At 50.6% G+C, this 16,588-nt stretch overlaps 1 protein-coding gene across 1 annotated transcript in view; it reads left to right on the top strand.

Annotated features, from left to right (window-relative positions):
- Wscd2 (WSC domain containing 2) overlaps positions 1-16,588 on the top strand; it is a 93,639-nt gene that overhangs the window by 46,357 nt on the left and 30,694 nt on the right. Inside the window, exons 2-3 of the mRNA XM_032886685.1 lie at positions 5,592-6,512; positions 14,225-14,339. Of these exons, the coding sequence (XP_032742576.1) occupies positions 6,113-6,512; positions 14,225-14,339 (515 nt within the window). The 5' untranslated portion in view covers positions 5,592-6,112. The remainder of the gene's footprint in view (positions 1-5,591; positions 6,513-14,224; positions 14,340-16,588) is intronic.

The following is a 16,588-nucleotide window of genomic DNA, read 5'->3' as shown; positions in this document are numbered from 1 at the left end:
CTTTACAGATGGGGACACTGAGTCTCCAGAGGTCCCCTGCAAGGAAGAGCAGGGAGCATGTGGGCCATCCTCGCCTCAGTGAGTGCTAACCTCACCCCACCCCGACCTCCCATCCCCACCACCCCCCACCCCCCACTCCCCACCCCCACCCATACTTCATGTCTCTGTGGCTGATTCACCTCATAGAGAAACAATGCTGCCCAGGGAGGTTAAGACTTGGAGGTGCCAAGGGAGGGAGGACATTAATGTGCTGGAGTCCCCAGAAAGAGGAAAGGGTTTCCTGCAGGAAGCACCCATGGCACTGTGGATGTATCTGTGGGCCTGGGAAGATTTCAGTCCTGCCTCAAAGGTTGTGAGGAGAGAGGAAAATGTGGGGCGCAAATATAAGTCCTTTAAACATGGCACCCAGAGTGAAGTAGATGTTCATTTGGTGGCTAATTCTCCTGTCCGCTTTGGGGGTGGGGTTTCTGTCTGTGAGAGGGAGGAAGAGGTCTTGGGGAGAGATGTGGGGGAGCCTTGGCAGCTCCAGGAGGCAGAGAGGTGGTTCCTCTGAGGACAAGGTACTGCGGCCTGAGAGGTTTCTCTACCCAGACCTACCCAGTGACAAATAATACAGCATTGCTGCCCCCTCAAAACCCCACACTTCCACCCCCAAGGCTGCTACGACCTGAGCACAGTGGTCCCTGGTACAAAGACTTGATTTTAAGTTGAGCACTGGGTCGAGGGACAGCCCCATCTTTCTTCACCCCTCCACTGCAAACAGCCAGGGTGGAGGTGGGGGGTTACACTATACCAGGTGGTGGGGCTAAGACTCTAGGATACTTTTCCTCCTAGCCCTAACAGGAGGGTGTGGGTAGGAAGTTTGCATCTGTACCATCCTCCAGAAGGTGGGGTGGCATGGCCCCTGCTCTGTGTCCCTCTTCCCTGAGTCTCCTACCCCCACCCCCATGTCTGTCTCCTGTCAGCTGCTGATGAGTTCAGTGTGCCCAGATGCCCACTTGGCAACCACTTAAGGGAAAGATGTGTGGTAACATAAAGAACATAGAGGGGGACCCAAAGAGTCAGATCTAGAAACATCACCGGCGAGGTAAGGGCTGCGGGGAACGACGGTGTGTTCCTCGACAATGTGGGAAAACAGCTTCCTGGTTGCTCACATGAGGGGGGGCGGGGAGTGGGGGGCAGCCTGGAGTGTAAGTGAGGAGTGGAGGGGAGTCAGAAGCTTGAAGCAGGTGGAAACGGGTCTCCCTCTCCAATCAAGCGAACCCAGGTGGGCTACTGGCCAGGGCCACACTCTGCCCTAAAGATCGGTGATCTGCAGAGTTGAGGGGGATCCCTCAGAGTGCCAGAGCCACTCCTGGCTTCCTCTCTTCGTGGCACATAGGGGTGAAGTGCATGGGCTCCCATGAGGCACCTGCTTCAAGGTGATCTTCCTTCAGTGTAGAGTGTACTGGGGATATGACTTGATTGGAGGGGTGGCTCCCAGCAAGCAGGCAGTCCTGGGTTCTTCTCCAGTGCTCCTTAAACCAGGTGTTGTGCATACCTATAAAGCAGCGTTTGAGAGGAGGAGGCAGGAAGATCGGGGGTTCGAGGTCATCTCTGGCTACACAGTGAGATTGAGGCAGCCCAGGTTGCATGAGACACTTCCTCAAAAGGGGGGAGGGAGGGGCTAAACTGTGATCATGAAACCCACACATACACACTCAAACATACACACTCACATGCATGCATGTTCACACTCACATGCACATTCACACACACACATACACACACATGCACACTCATATATATGCATGTTCACACTCACATGCACATTCATACACACATACACACACATGCACATGCACACTCATATATATACATGTTCACACTCACATGCACATTCATATACACACATACATGCACATGCACACTCACATACACATGTATTCACACTCAGACATGCATGCTCACATTCACATGCACATTTATATAAACACATACTCACACATGCACACTCACACACATGCACATGTGTTCTCTGCCCCTAGCAGGACCAAGGCAGGAAGGACTGCTGTGTCTGGCTCCACCCCACTGTTCTCTGCCTCCTGACCTGGCTCTTTCTCAGCTCTCCCCTACCTAGAGAATATCTGCTTTTCCTAGGCCTGCTAGGTCAAAGGCTGCTCCCTGGGGAAGCCCTCTTTGATCTCTGTCCCCAGGCAGCTGGAGATCATTCACTGCTACAGAGTCCCACACTTCCCAGGACTCAGCAGGGTCCTCAGATCTCCTGATATGGTAAGCCCAAATCTGGGACCTCATTGCAAGGGCTCAAGGGCTCCTCTCTATCCTGTGCTTGACTTATGGTCCCTAAGCAAGAGGCAGATGCTGGGTAGGAATATGTCTGAAGTCCTGGGGTCCACACAGCCTCCTACCATTTACCAGCTGTGTGTCTCAGAACACACACTCTGAGTTCATCAATCCCTCTGACACTCAATTCCCAGCTCCGTAAGAGATGCAGAGCCTTGCAGAATCGTTGTGAGAATTAAATCAGAGTGTATGTGAGTGAGTGTGCATGTGTGAGAGTGTGTATTGTGTGAGTGTAGGAGTATGCATGTATGTGTGTGAATGTGTATATGAATGTGCATGTGATTGTGAACACGCATGTGTTTGAGTGTGCATGTATGTGAGTATGCATGTGTGTACGTGTATACATGCATGTGTGAGTATATGAGTGTGTGTGTATAAGTGTGCATGTGAATATCAACATGCATGTGTATGAGTGTGTATGTGGGCGTGCATGTGTGTGAGCGTGTGCATGTTTGTGTATATATGTGAGTGTGAACGTGCATGTGTATGAACATGCATAAGTGTGCATAAGATCATGCCACAGTGCGAGTTAGGTGGTCAGAGAATAACTCTCATGAGTCAATTCTCTCTTTCCATCGTCTGGGTTCCTGGGGATTAAACTTGAATCAGTGAGCTTGGAGGCCACCACCTTTCCCTGCTGAGCCATCTTCCTGGCCCTGTTCTATTTAACTGGAAGGACAGATGGTGCCTGGCTGATTGGAGAGATGGATGGATGGATGGATGGATGGATGGATGGATGGATGGATGGACGGACGAACAGACAGTTACAGTTATGGAAGAATGGGTGCGGGATGGATGGGTAGGTGTCCTGAAGGAAGATGACAGACAGATGGATAAAAGGGTAGATGGCTGGGTGGATAAACTAATGGATGTGTAGAGGTTGAAGGTGTCGGATGGACAGACGGATGTTTTGTGGCAGACGTGTGTGGATTTTTGTGCCGTGCTCAGTTATCAATTCCACATACCTTGGTTGGTATACTAAGTGCTGGGTCTCAAGGAATATTGTGGCAGACACCACCCAGAACCTCAGTGAAACTCCTGAGCTGCAGTGTGGCTTGAAAGGCCTTCCCAGAGCCTCACTTCCACTGGTGAGGGACAACTGGGTGCCCCTCGCATTGGCTGAGAGCATCCTGTCGCCCCCTGCTGGTGGCAATATGAAACGGCATTGCCCAACAGTTTACCCATATCCGGATCCAAGGCCACCTTGTGACAGACAGCAAAAATGTAGTTGGAAAGTCAGAACTTTTCAACACCTCCCATGGAAATTTGAGTTCCTAACCATCAGACCCTCCTTGGAAAGCCCTGACCAGGGGAGGTGGCCGCAGTCGCTGGAAAGAGATGGGCCGCTCTTGCTTTGAGGCTTTCTCTGAATTGTCAGGCAGTGTTCAGAGTGTGTGTGTGTGTGTGTGGAGAGACGGTGTCGAAAAGGTTAAGAGCTGTGGTTTGGCCAAGCAAGATGGCACTCACCTGTAATCCCAGCACTTGGGAAGTTAAAGCAGAAAGAACAGGAGTTCAGGGATAGCCTCAGCTACAGGGCAAGTTTGAATCTAACCTGGGCTACATCTCTTTAAAAAAAAAAAGAAGAAGAAGAAGCAGCAGCCCTGGTTTTAAGTTGCAGTGCTACCCTACTCCTCCTGGAAGCCCTCCCCTCCCTCACCTGTAAGACAGGAGAGGATAAATGAGACTATATTCTAGAGGGGACGCTTAGCCCGGAGCTGGCCACCTGGAAGCCTACAGCCAATGCAGATCGCATGGATGTGTGGCTTACTAAGCCTGCTTCCCTGCCTCCCCATCTCCCACTCAGGCAGAGACGACGCCCGTAGATTTGATTTCTGCCTTAAAATGCAAGCCCTTGGGAGGTATGTTTTATCTCCGCACCTCAGCTGTAGCTGGAACACAGCCCGGCCTCCTTGAGGGAGCCATAGGAATGAATTTAGGCTCAGCACAGTCTCTGAGGTTTTCTTTGGACTTATGGGAACCCACACATCCATGCGGGTTTGATAAATATATGCAACACTTGTGTAGAATAGGGGAGCAAAGTGACTTGGACCTCTGCCCTGCTGGTGTCTTCTGCATACAGATTGAACCAGCCATGGGTGGGAAACAGGGGAGGGGGCAAGCCTGGGGCTGGGGACATGGCTCACTTGGTAAAGAATTGGTGAACATGGGGACCTGAACTCAGATCCTCAGCAGTGAGAGGGTGGAGGCAGGAGTATACATGGAGCTCGCCGACCAGGCAGTGTTTGCCGAACTAGCTTCCAGTTTTATAGAAAAGACCCTGTCTCAAAACACAACAGAGGGGATTGGGGATTTAGTTCAGTGGTAGAACGCTTGCCTAGCAAGCACAAGGCCCTGGGTTCGGTCCCCAGCTCCGGAAAAAAAAAAGGAAAAAAAAAAAAAAAACACAACAGAGAGTGACTGAAGAAGTTACTCAACATCGACCTCTGACCTCTATACACACACACATACACAGAGACATAAGCAGGCACACACTCATAACACACACATACGTACACACACACAGACAGAGACACATACACACATACATACATACACACCAACTCATACATACATACACATACATACATACATGCATACATACACATGTAAACATACATATACATACATACCAGAGACATACGAATACATATACACAGACACATATATACAGACACACACATATATCAAAGACACACAGGCACACACTCATAACACACACAGAGACATACAAATGCATACATACATATACACGTACACATACACCAACTCATACATACACACACATACATACCAGAGACACACAAGTACATACACACAAACACATGCATACCACAGACACACAGAGACACACAAATACATACATACACATAAACATACATACCAGAGACACACAAATACATACACACGAACACACACATGCACCCTCTGGGTCCATACTGAATGTACAGAAAAGTCCTTTTTTGCCATTAGTTTTTAAGTACTTTGTAACAACAACCCTGAGCACTGACACTGTATCAGGTATTCTAGGCCATGTGAGAGGTGTGTGCAGATCTGGAAAGCCCCAATCCCACTGAGGCCTGCGGAGAGTAAAGGCAGGGTTCTGCACTCCTGAGCCCACGTGGGGCCTGCTCTCAAGGCACTTCCAGCCCCTCTCTGGGCCTCTGCACACCCCCTTGAGGTTGCTTAGGACCTCGTTCCATTTCGGACTTCAGAGGGGAGCCATCATGAGTGTGTCTGATGTTTTACAGGTGGTAGCCTGGTGGCTTGAATCTTGACCAGATGGAGTCCTTCCAGCACGCGTCCCCAGAAGGTGGCACACAGCTTGGTTACCCGTTGGAGATAGAGAAGAGGCCAGCATTTAAGCTCTCAGTGAACTAATCAAGATCAACAGCAACCCAAGAGGCTGAGAAGGGGTCAGAGTTAACATCGCAGACGCGGGGCTCCCTCCCCCCATCCATGTCACCAGAGTTCCTTAGCCAAACTCTGGGTGAGGAACAAGATGTAAAGAATGGAGACCACATCCTGTAAGTCCCCTCTCTTGGCCCCAGGCAGCGCACCTTGACTTTGGGATTCCAGCAACCATTGTCCGTGTCACCTCTGGACTCAGCCGGGCGCTGGCTTCCTTTCCTGCTACATTATCTCTGTGGAGGGATCAGCGCACCAAGCCTTTGCGGTTTCATTCCTGAGGAGTCCCCAGAAGCCACGCCCTCCGCGCCCCTTCCCAGCCATCCACCCAGCCTGCCCCGAGCCAGTCCGTAATGATCCTGCTATGGCCAAGCTCTGGTTCAAGTTCCAGCGGTGTTTCCGGTATTTCCGCAGGAAGCCCGTGCGCTTCTTTACACTGCTGGCTATCTACCTGACCGCCGGGAGCCTCGTCTTCCTGCACTCCGGCTTCGTGGGCCAGCCTTCGGTGCCCCAGAGCCAGGCCAGCCCCGCAGCGGGGAGCCCGGCAGAAGGAGCCGAGCTACCTTTCCTGAGTGACTTGCACCTGGGCAGAGGTTTCCGCGACACCGTGGAGGCCTCCAGCATCGCACGGAGGTACGGACCCACATTCAAGGGCAAGGATACCAGTGAGAGAGCCAAATTGGGCGACTACGGAGGAGCCTGGAGCCGAGCCCTCAAGGGGAGGGTTGTTCGGGAGAAGGAGAAGGAAAAGGAGGAGGAGAGAGGTAAGGCCTAGGGGGATTCGGGGCCGGGGGTGGGGGTGGGGGACACACAAATGTAGAAATAGCATCCATCAACTGGTCTCAGAGCTCCGGAGCACTCGTGAATGTAGGGAATTGGTCCTGTCATCCGTAAGGAGTGAGTCACATAGATACTCCTTAATTGGCAAGTTCCACTTGAACCCCACACTTGCCTTGGTTTAGAATCCCACTGCTTGTTAAACACACAGAAACTCCAGAATCGGCGTTCCAGGGCACTGAATGTCCCAGGATCCCTGGTGAGCACTTGACATGTGCAGAATCAGCTCTATGTTGTAAGATAGGGAGGCAGCTGGGCAGGGTGGTGAATACAGACATTTCTGCCCTGGGGAGGCTAAGCTGGGAGGAGTCAGAGGCTAGCCTGTGCTTTATAAAGAGACTGTCTCAGAGCGGGTAGGGGGACACTGGGAGCCCAGACTTAATGGTAGCTACTTAGCAAAGTGAAACTAAGGCCATGCTAAAGACTTCTCCTCCTGTTAATGATACACTAACACTGCCCTGGGGAGGGGAGGAGTCAGAGGCTAGCCTGGGCTAATTAACAAGCCAATGCTCCAGGTACTAATACCGCCCTGGGTAAATTCCATTGCCTTGCATTTTCTCAGCCTTCTCCACCCAAAAGGGTTCTGATTACCTGTACATACCACAGGCTAGACCTGGATACAGGTGAGCCCATGCCTGTTAAACAGATGTGGAGGGCTGGGGGTGGGGGTGCCTTAATTAATAGAGCACTTCCCCAGCATGCACAACCCCCAGGCAGGGTAGTGCACACCTGTAACCCCAGCAGTACTGAGGTAGGAATGAGACTCAGAAGTACAAGGTCATTCTTAGCTACATAGAGAATTGGAGGTCAGACAAGGCTAGGAGACCCCGTCTCACAAACAAGCAAATGGGACTAGACAGGTGGTCCAGGAGGTCAGAGATCAGATGCGTACTGTTCTTACAGAGGACCCGAGTTCCATTCCCAGCACCCCTGTCAGGTGGCTTATACCTGCCTGTAACCCCAGGTCCAGGGGGATCGGGTGCCTCTGGCACGTAGCCATCACCACACGAACAGATAACTTAAAATAAAATCAAGGACCAGATGTGGAAATGGGGGATCTCAAGAGGTTAAGATGCCAGTCCAGGGCTTCACAGCTCTTGTCAATACCACCTGGGATTTAAGTACCATCTGCCCAGATGCCTGGCCCTCTCTGAAGGTCTCCTCATGCCACTGGCAGCTACCACGAGACCAAGCAGGCTGGAGAAAACTGCCATAGCTACAGGAAACCCAGTGAGCATAGGGTGAGAGGATTGGTCCCACAGCCTTTGTGTGCCACTGTAGGAAGCCCTTCTCCACCCCGGGAAGGCACAGGATTCACAAAGGGACCCATCCTAGCTGCCCACGAGACTCGTACCATCTTCTCCTGTGAGAGAGCCCAGAGCTTACAGAGACAAGAAGACAGAACAGGCTGGGGACCTTGGCCTAGGATTCCAGCCCCATCTTAGCCATCTGTGTGGCCCAGACGATGGCTTGACCACGCCTGAATTTCCACACCTATCTCACGGGCCTAACAATGGCTCCCTTTCAGGCAGACCTGAGAGCCCAGTGAGATGTGGATCCAGAAAGGACCTGGCAATGTGTCTGGGACAGAACTGACAGCTAGCAATGTTCAGGAAGAACCCCCCGGATCTACTCAGGGAGCAGTCATCTCTTAGCAATGAGAAGCTGGTCTTTCTGTGTTAACCACTCAGATTCCACCCCTGGCCACTCCAAATGCTACCCGGTTCTTTCAAAGTTCCCCACGTCCCTGCCAGCCTGCTCCTTAAGCTCTCAGATTCCCTCCCATGCTGCACCCTTCTGTCCCAGCTGTGGGGCTGTGCAGCTGTGCACTGAGCTTCTTCCTGCTCTCTCTATCCCAGGAGCTCAGTCTTTTGCCCTATTTACTCCCCCCACCCCCATCTCTCTGCACAGCTCCTATTTTGGAGCCTCTGCCTCCCATAGCCACTTTCCAGAGTGACCTAACCAGTTCCACCCCATGCACGGTCACAGCCACACTCTGTGGCTTTGACCCCGCAGCCATGCACACACCACAATCCAAAGACGTTTTGCTTGCACAGCTGGGTCTCTGCAGGCTGTGCTCCAGAGGGCGGGGGTATTTTCCAGTCTTTGCCAGCTCAACCTGTCAGCACCTGGGACAGCGCCAGGTGCCTGCTCTGGCTGCACCCAATGGATGCAGAATTAGGTAAATGAATGTGGGGCTCTCCCTCTGCCAGGGGACCTCTAGATTTCAGCTTTGTCCAGCTCCAGGGCTCTGCTGCTTCCGAGTCTGGTTCAATGCGTGTCACAGGTCATGCAGTGGCTCCTGTGACAGTGGATCTGTGTGATGATGCATGTCCCTGTGGGTTGTGAGAATCAAATGCACCGGTCAGTTCTCCATTAGCTAAGGGTTCATACCCTGGGATTCAGCCCACCACGGACAAACCAACCAACAAACAAAAAACCCAGAAAAATGCATTTGTAAGGGACACACACTGCCTTTCCCCTTGTATTTCCAGGGTTCACACTGTGTTGGGGCGGTGGAGGGTGGGGGACTAAAGTCATTTAGAGAGAGAACTGCTGAACATGAGAGGGAGGAGAGGTCTGAGTTCTATATAAATGCTGTGCTTTGTTGGGGATGCTGGACCCCCATCACAATGGGAAACGGAGAGACCATCGCATGGTCTCCGTGGCTGTCAACAGTAACATTGCTGTTTACTGAATGTCCGCTCCATGCTGGTGGCTGTTTATTTCCTGCTCGAGGCTTAGAACAGAGCGGTCCATGCATGTGCCTGGCTCGCCCTCTGGTTCCCAATGTCACTTAGTAGCTGCCCTTCTGTTAGTACTGGTGCTAACCATGGAATGGCCGCTGCGGGCTGGACCATGTAGGGTTGATCATTGCTTTATTTAACTACTGCCACTCCATGGATTCGAGGCTGTTTCGGTCCATATCGAACATGGTAAGACTGAATCCAGAGAGCAGTGGCTTGCCCTGGTTACAGAGATCGCTGGACAAATGAAGTCACTGATTTCCAAAGCACGTGTGCCGCCTTCTCAATCCTGGGCACAGCCCAACAGTTGACCTTATATGTGTGCTATGAACTGAAAAAAAAAAAAACACATAGGAAAGCAGCCCCAAGCTCCGGGCTCTTGGCAGGTAGCCCCGGAAGCAGGCGGCGTCATTAGGAAAACGCATCCTGTCTGTTGATCGATTTATTTGAGGTTCAGCACCTTAGATTGGCACTACCAAAAATCAAAATGCATTTCTGACCGGACACGGAAACCTGGCTCCCTCCCAAGCTCACAGTGCCCTGCTGGATGTAAGCTGTGGGACCGAGAGCCTGGCACTGCCTGGAGCTATCGCTTCCGACAACCCCACAACAGCCAGTGAGTGGCTTCACGACTCTGCCTAACCAGAAAGGGAAGAACATAGAAGCAGAACCCTAAGAGACAACACCTGATGCTAGCTGCCATGTGCACACACGTGTGGAAGTGTTCACCCCATACAGGTGTGCGCATGCACACATATATGAGCACTTCGACTTACACACAAACATACACACATGTTTACACACAGGAACATCTATGCATGTGCACATATACTGTGAATATGCATACACTCAGTACATATGTGTATATATTCTGTATGTAAATGTATATGCACACATCTCTGCCCTCACTTTCTTATCTATTCCATCCGTGTGTGCCAAACACTCTCCCGTGTCCTCCTTTCATTTGGTCACATGGTCATCTTCTTGGTCACATGGACATCTTTTTTTTTCCTTTAAGATTTTATTTTATGTATATGAGTACACTGTCGCTGTCTTCAGGCACACCAGAAGAGGGCATCAGATCCCATTACAGATGGTTGTGAGCCACCATGTGGTTGCTGGGAATTGAACTCAGAACCTCTGGAAGAACAGTCGGTGCTCTTAACCACTGAGCCATCTCTCCAGCCCCAACATGGTCATCTTCTCACAAGGCCCTCATCCCTGTTGGTTTGGGGCTACCTTCCTCAGGTTGACCTCATCACCTCCTGACGGTCACAAGGCCCATATTCTGAAGCATTGGGCTTAAGAATCTGGTGTCTCTTCTTGGGCAGGGGCTGTGAGTGAGACAGAACTCACCTGGAGTAACCCAGAGCAGAATTTCTGATCCTGCTTGTTGGAGGAGGTAATGACGTCTCCAGCTCTGTGCCTAGGTGCTACAAACCCAGACCTGGCTAACCTTAGCACCGTGGGATACCTCAGAATCCTTCCACAGCAGCACAGAGAAGAACACGCAGCCCTGTGTGTGCCCAGCCACTCTCTTAGCAAATGGCCTCCATCAGAGAGAGGGAACTTCTGTGGAAAGATTAACGAGAGCAGAAGGAAAAGTATGAAGAGAAAAGAATTCGGTGCAGGGGAAGAGGTCCTCGCGTGCTGGGTTCTGGGCTGGAGATAAAGTCAGAGCTACTTCCTGGGGTCCTGGAGATGTTAATGGATTGTGTGAACTCAGCCATAAATCCCTCCCTTTGTGTGGCCTGTAACAAGGTTCCTGACTTTACATACTTGACCTGACCTGCTTCTGAGAGGTTCTGCCTGAGAAGGAGGCCAGGAAGGACCCAGTGGTCAACAGTCACAAGGCTGGGCTTAAACTTGGCAATGCTGTGACATTCCAAGGTTAGGAACCAGATAGGCTGGCAGGGAGGAGACACCAGGTCCTGCCTTTTTTTTTTTTTTTTTTAAATTGATTTTTTTTCAGGGTCCAGAAACATAGATCAGTGATTTTTTAAAAAAATTTTATTTATCTAATGTATATTACAGATGGTTGTGAGCCACCATGTGGTTGCTGGAACTTGAACTCAGAACCTCTGGAACAGCAATCAGTGCTCTTAACCACTGAGCCATCTCTCCAGCCCCAGGTCCTGCCTTGGTGCTGGCTTCACTGGGCAATGTATATGACATATCAATGTTCAGTGTCTCCAAAGGACCTTGTGTCTCCCTTCTTTTGACAGATAAGGGTGTAGGCACTCGGGTGTCCCTTCAACAGATGCCTTAGTTCGGGTTTTATTACTGTGAACAGACACCACGACCATTGCAAGTTTTATAAAGGACTACATTTAATCGGGGCTGGCTTACAGGTTCAGTCCATTATCATCAAGGCGGGAGCATGACAGCATCCAGGCAGGCCTGGTGCAGGAGGAGCTGAGAGTTCTACATCTTCATCTGAAGGGAAGCCAGGAACAGACTGAGCATCCTCAGGCTCAGCTAGTAGGAGGGTCTTCAAGCCCACCCCCACAGTGACACACTTCCTCCAACAAGGCCACACCTTCTAATAGTGCCACTCCCTGGGCCAAGCATAGGCAAACCATCACAGATGTGTATACAAGCTGTGTGGGACATCTCAGTTTAATACTCACTTGGGGAGGGCCAGATGGAGTCACACAGCATTCAGTAGTTCGGATAGACCCCTGGGCTCCCAAATCCCTGAATTCCATCATTCCCACCCCCACCAGGCACCATACTGTACAAACAGAAAAGGGAGCCTTTTCCATAGTGAATGTGTCCTTTCAAACTAAAAGTCCAGGTTTGGGGGAGAAAGATGTGTGATCCAACCCTGACGGTCACCATAGGAATGCTCCTGGGCTCGCTCTCTCTCTCTCTCTCTCTCTTCTCTTCTCTCTCTCTCTCTGTCTCTGTCTCTCTCTGTCTCTCTCTCTTCTCTCTCTGTCTCTCTCTGTCTCTGTCTGTCTCTCTGTTTCTGTCTCTGTCTGTCTCTGTCTGTCTCTCTGTTTCTATCTCTGTCTGTCTCTCTGTTTCTGTCTCTGTCTCTGTCTCTCTCTCTCTCTCTCTCGTCCTCTGCCCTGGTGTTTGAGCAGAATGGAGAAACCCCCAAGGTCCTGCCTCAAAAGTGGTAGCTTTGGAGATGGAGCTGGGCTTGGGTTTGCTCTGAGACCCTCCTTACGAGTGAATTCAGCAAATCTATGGGCCCTAGTCAAGTGATAACTGTGTATGTGTCAGGCCCTGGGTTTTACTTGAAACAGAAATAAACAAAGACTTAGATTCTCAGTCCTTTAGCAAAGGCCCAAAATGAAGCGTGTGGGTGACCCTGCCCTGTGCCCCGCAGCACCCTAGCAGCTGAGATTCTGTCTGAGGCAGGAGGTGTTTAGGATGTTCAGGAAGAACAAAGGCCAGCAGGACCCTCCAGAGCCATCACCAGTGACAGACTCGTGGGACCGGGGCAGCAGTGTTCCCTTTGAAGCCCAGGCTGTTTTCTGAAGAGCTATTACCGCTGTTGTGTGAAGGAAGTACAAGTTGCCAGGTTGAAGACTAGCGTCCAGCAGAGTAGACAACAACCGTGCACGGTGGGGAGGATCCTCCTGCAAACTCTGCTCCCCAGCACAAGGACAGGAAAAGGTTCTCCTCTCACTTAACCCCGGCAGCCTCCTAGGCAGAGGAAGTGCAACTGTCATTGAGGTTTTCCTGGTTACTCCCTGGGAAGGCCATTTAATCCCAGGACCTGACTGGATCCATCTCTTCCAAGGGAAGGGCAGAAATAGCCAGTATGGGTCCCCTAGACCTGCATTCAAATCTTCATTCAGCTTTTAGCTCCAAGCCTCTCCTCTCTAGGCAGGAGAAGGCCAGGTCTTTCCAGTGCACAGGCAACATCTCAAACATCCAGAAGAGGGATCTAGAGCCTGGCTGCATGCATCTAGCTCTGTCTTTGTTTATGCAAGCGATGTTACCCTGGACACCCAGAAGTCCCCATCTCCTTAGACTACAGAGTAGAGATAATATCTTCGCAGAGTCTTGGGTGAGTGATGTATATAAAGCACTTACCATAACTCACATTTCAATGTTGGGTTAAGAAAAAGCTAAGAGGTTTTGCACAAACTGTAAGGTGCTGTCTTTGTGTATGAGTTCCTGCCAGGCACCAAGGGGAGTGTTCACAGTATCAACTGCCTGGTTCTTAGATATCATTTGAAGTGCCTCTTGGATGGAAGCAAACACCCGAGTCCCCCGGAGAGACAAACTGTAAAGTGTGTAGCCCAACCCAGAGAATAGCCACCGTCTTATTCTGCTATCCAGACCCTTGTACCTAGCACACACAGGACAGTGGAGTAGAACATTCCTGAGACATTCCACTCTGGCCATTGATTGGTGGTTTCATCCCCACTGTAAGGAAAACATGGGGAAAGTCAAACCATCTAAGCCCCAAAGACCAGAGCTGGGAGTAACCACCATGTGAAGTGAGGCCAGAACCTTGAACCGCCCAAGTGCAGTGAGACCCTTGAGGCAGGCCATAAAGGAATGGAAGGTTCCAGACCTTCCACAGCCACTAAAACGGGCCTTGTCCTGGGTGAAGTAGGGCTCCTTATAGGCTACAGGTGTAACCCGAGTGTCCGAGTGTTCAGTGTCACCAGGAGACCCTGAATGTGGTGTGGTCCAGGGAAAGGAATCCTTCCTGTGCCCTAGTGTCTTCAAGGTCTGCAGCCTCACCCCAGTAGTCCCCACTGCCCTGACTGTCCAACACCCAGAAGTGCCTGTCTCTTGCTTGTGCACCGAGGACAGAATCGGTACTTCACACTTAGTAAACCCACACAGCCAGGGGCACACGGGGTGCCTCCTGCAGCCCTCTGGCTTCATTCTCAAGTTACCTGACTCTTCCTCTTTCCCTACAGCCAAGTACATCGGCTGCTACCTGGACGACACCCAGAGCCGGGCCCTGCGAGGTGTGTCCTTTTTCGACTACAAAAAGATGACAGTCTTCCGTTGCCAGGACAACTGTGCTGAACGGTAGTGCCCCATGCCCCAACACTATCACCATATCCCCAGACGTGTCCCTTCCAATCCTTTCTGCCTGGTGTTCCTTTGATAATGTCATTTGCCTTGGCTTGTCAGAGGGTGAACAGGGGAATGTAGAAAGAAAGGGTCATGAGAATGATTGACTAGTGTGTATGCATGTGTGTACACACATATGTAAATGTATATATGCATGTTTTGCACGTGTGTATCTGCATATGTGTGCACATGCATGTATGCACATAAGCATGTGTGCACACAAATGTATATGTACATGTTTGTATATAAGTGTCTGCATGTGTGTGCACATGCATGTGTGTTCACATAAGCATGTGTGTACACATATATAAATGCATATATATGCATGCATGTTTGTGTACATGTATGTCTGCATATGGATGAACATACGCACATGTGCAGATAAGCATGTGTGTACACACATGTAATCACATACATGTATGTTCGTGCACATGTGTCTGCATATGTGTGCACATGCATGCATATACACAAAGATTCATGTAATGGGAGTATGACCACACAACTGTATGGAGTATGCCAAGGAGCAGGCTTGTAACGTATGGTGTGCATGGTCAGCTGGTTACATGGTTGAGCTTAATCTGGACAACTGATTGTCTCTGAGATGTGGTGGTTGTGTGATCACAAGTCTTTTTAGTCCTCTTGCCTCGAGCTCTGGAGTCACTGGGGTTACAGGCCTGTGCCATCACACCTGGTTTTAAACTCTGCCTCTTAAAGAATGCCGTTTACAAACACCCTGTGGACTTCCAGCTCTCCCAAGCCAGGAGGACAGCTGGCATATGAGCCCCTTCCCTTGTTCTAAGGCCTCTGCTAAGCTGCTAAGGCCTCTCTAGAACAGTGTTCCTCCTCCTCAGCCTTCACCCCTTCTGGTTCTGAGGTACAGGCTGTCTCCAGTTTCAGAACTGACAGCATGGCACTGCTGCTTCTGTCAGTGGGTTCCATGGTAGGAGAGGGTCTAGGAAATGTCTGAGAAGCAGGAGTCTGGGGACAGGGACATGGTGGCAGGTCTTAAGTGATCTTCCAAGATGCCCAGTCATGTCAGCTGCTCTTGCTTCATCTTCTAGGGGGAGCAGGTGGATGGGGCAGGGCTAATGTCACCAAGTCACTGGGGCATGTACAGCCATAAACCTGGTGGTTCTGCCTGTCTCCCCAACACCACACCAGGATCTGGGAGACAGCCATTGCCACCAGCATTTTCTCTGTCTGTCAGGCTGCTCTCTGAGGAGCCCTCATGGCTCTGGGAGCACGGTGGGCAGAAGGCTGGCAAGGCTCCCCCTTCCCCGAATTCTCAGCCAGAGCCCGCAGCCTCCTTGTGTGTGTTTAGACCGGTGTCCACCAAGTGCCCTTTTTAGGAAAAGATTCCACAGCCAGGAAAAAATAGCACATCTTTACAGCCCCCGGAATTTTGTTTGGCTTTGTTTGGAGGAAGAAATTTTCTTCTTGGCTGGGTATGCGAGCTTGGTCCTGCAGCCAAAGATCTACAAGTGCCCCCGCCCCTCCCCCTTCGCCAGGGGCCTGGCAGTGAGGTGATGGGTTCCTGGAAGGCAGGGGTTGGGTTCCTCAGAAGTGAACAAGGAGGAAGGGGGAGGGGCAGGATGGTGGTGGTGGTGGTAAAGCGTGTGTGTGTGTATGTGTGTGTGTGTGTGTGTGTGTGTGTGTGTGTGTGTGTACTCAGGATCTGGTGTGTGTTGGTGTGGGTATGTGGTGTATGTGTGTAGCTGTGTGTATATGTGTATGTATGTGTGAATGTGTGTATGAATGAATTGTGTTGAGTGAATGTGTATATGAGCGTATGTGTGTAAATGAGTATTTTGAATGTATGAACATGTAAGAGTATGTATGAATGGGTGTATGGCTGTGTATGTGTGTAGCTGTATGGGTGTGGGTGTGTGTATGGGTGTGTATATGTATCTGTGAATGTGTGACTATGTAAGAGTATGTGTGAATGAATGCGTGTATGGCTGTGTCTGTGTGTATCTGTGAATGCGTGAGTGAATTGTGTGAGTGAATGTGTGTGTGTATGTGTATAGCTGTATGGGTATGTGTATGTGTATGAATGAATGTGTATGTGTATATGTGTGAATTGTGTAAGTGAATGTGTGTGTATATGTGGTAGCTGTATGGGTATGTGTATGTGTATGAATGAATGTGTATGTGTATATGTGTGAATTGTGTAAGTGAATGTGTGAGTGTGTATGTGTGTAGCT

Source organism: Rattus rattus, chromosome 16 (assembly GCF_011064425.1).
Source record: "Rattus rattus isolate New Zealand chromosome 16, Rrattus_CSIRO_v1, whole genome shotgun sequence".
Classification (NCBI taxonomy): Eukaryota; Metazoa; Chordata; class Mammalia; order Rodentia; family Muridae; genus Rattus; species Rattus rattus.
This window is presented reverse-complemented; position numbering and strand designations above follow the sequence as displayed.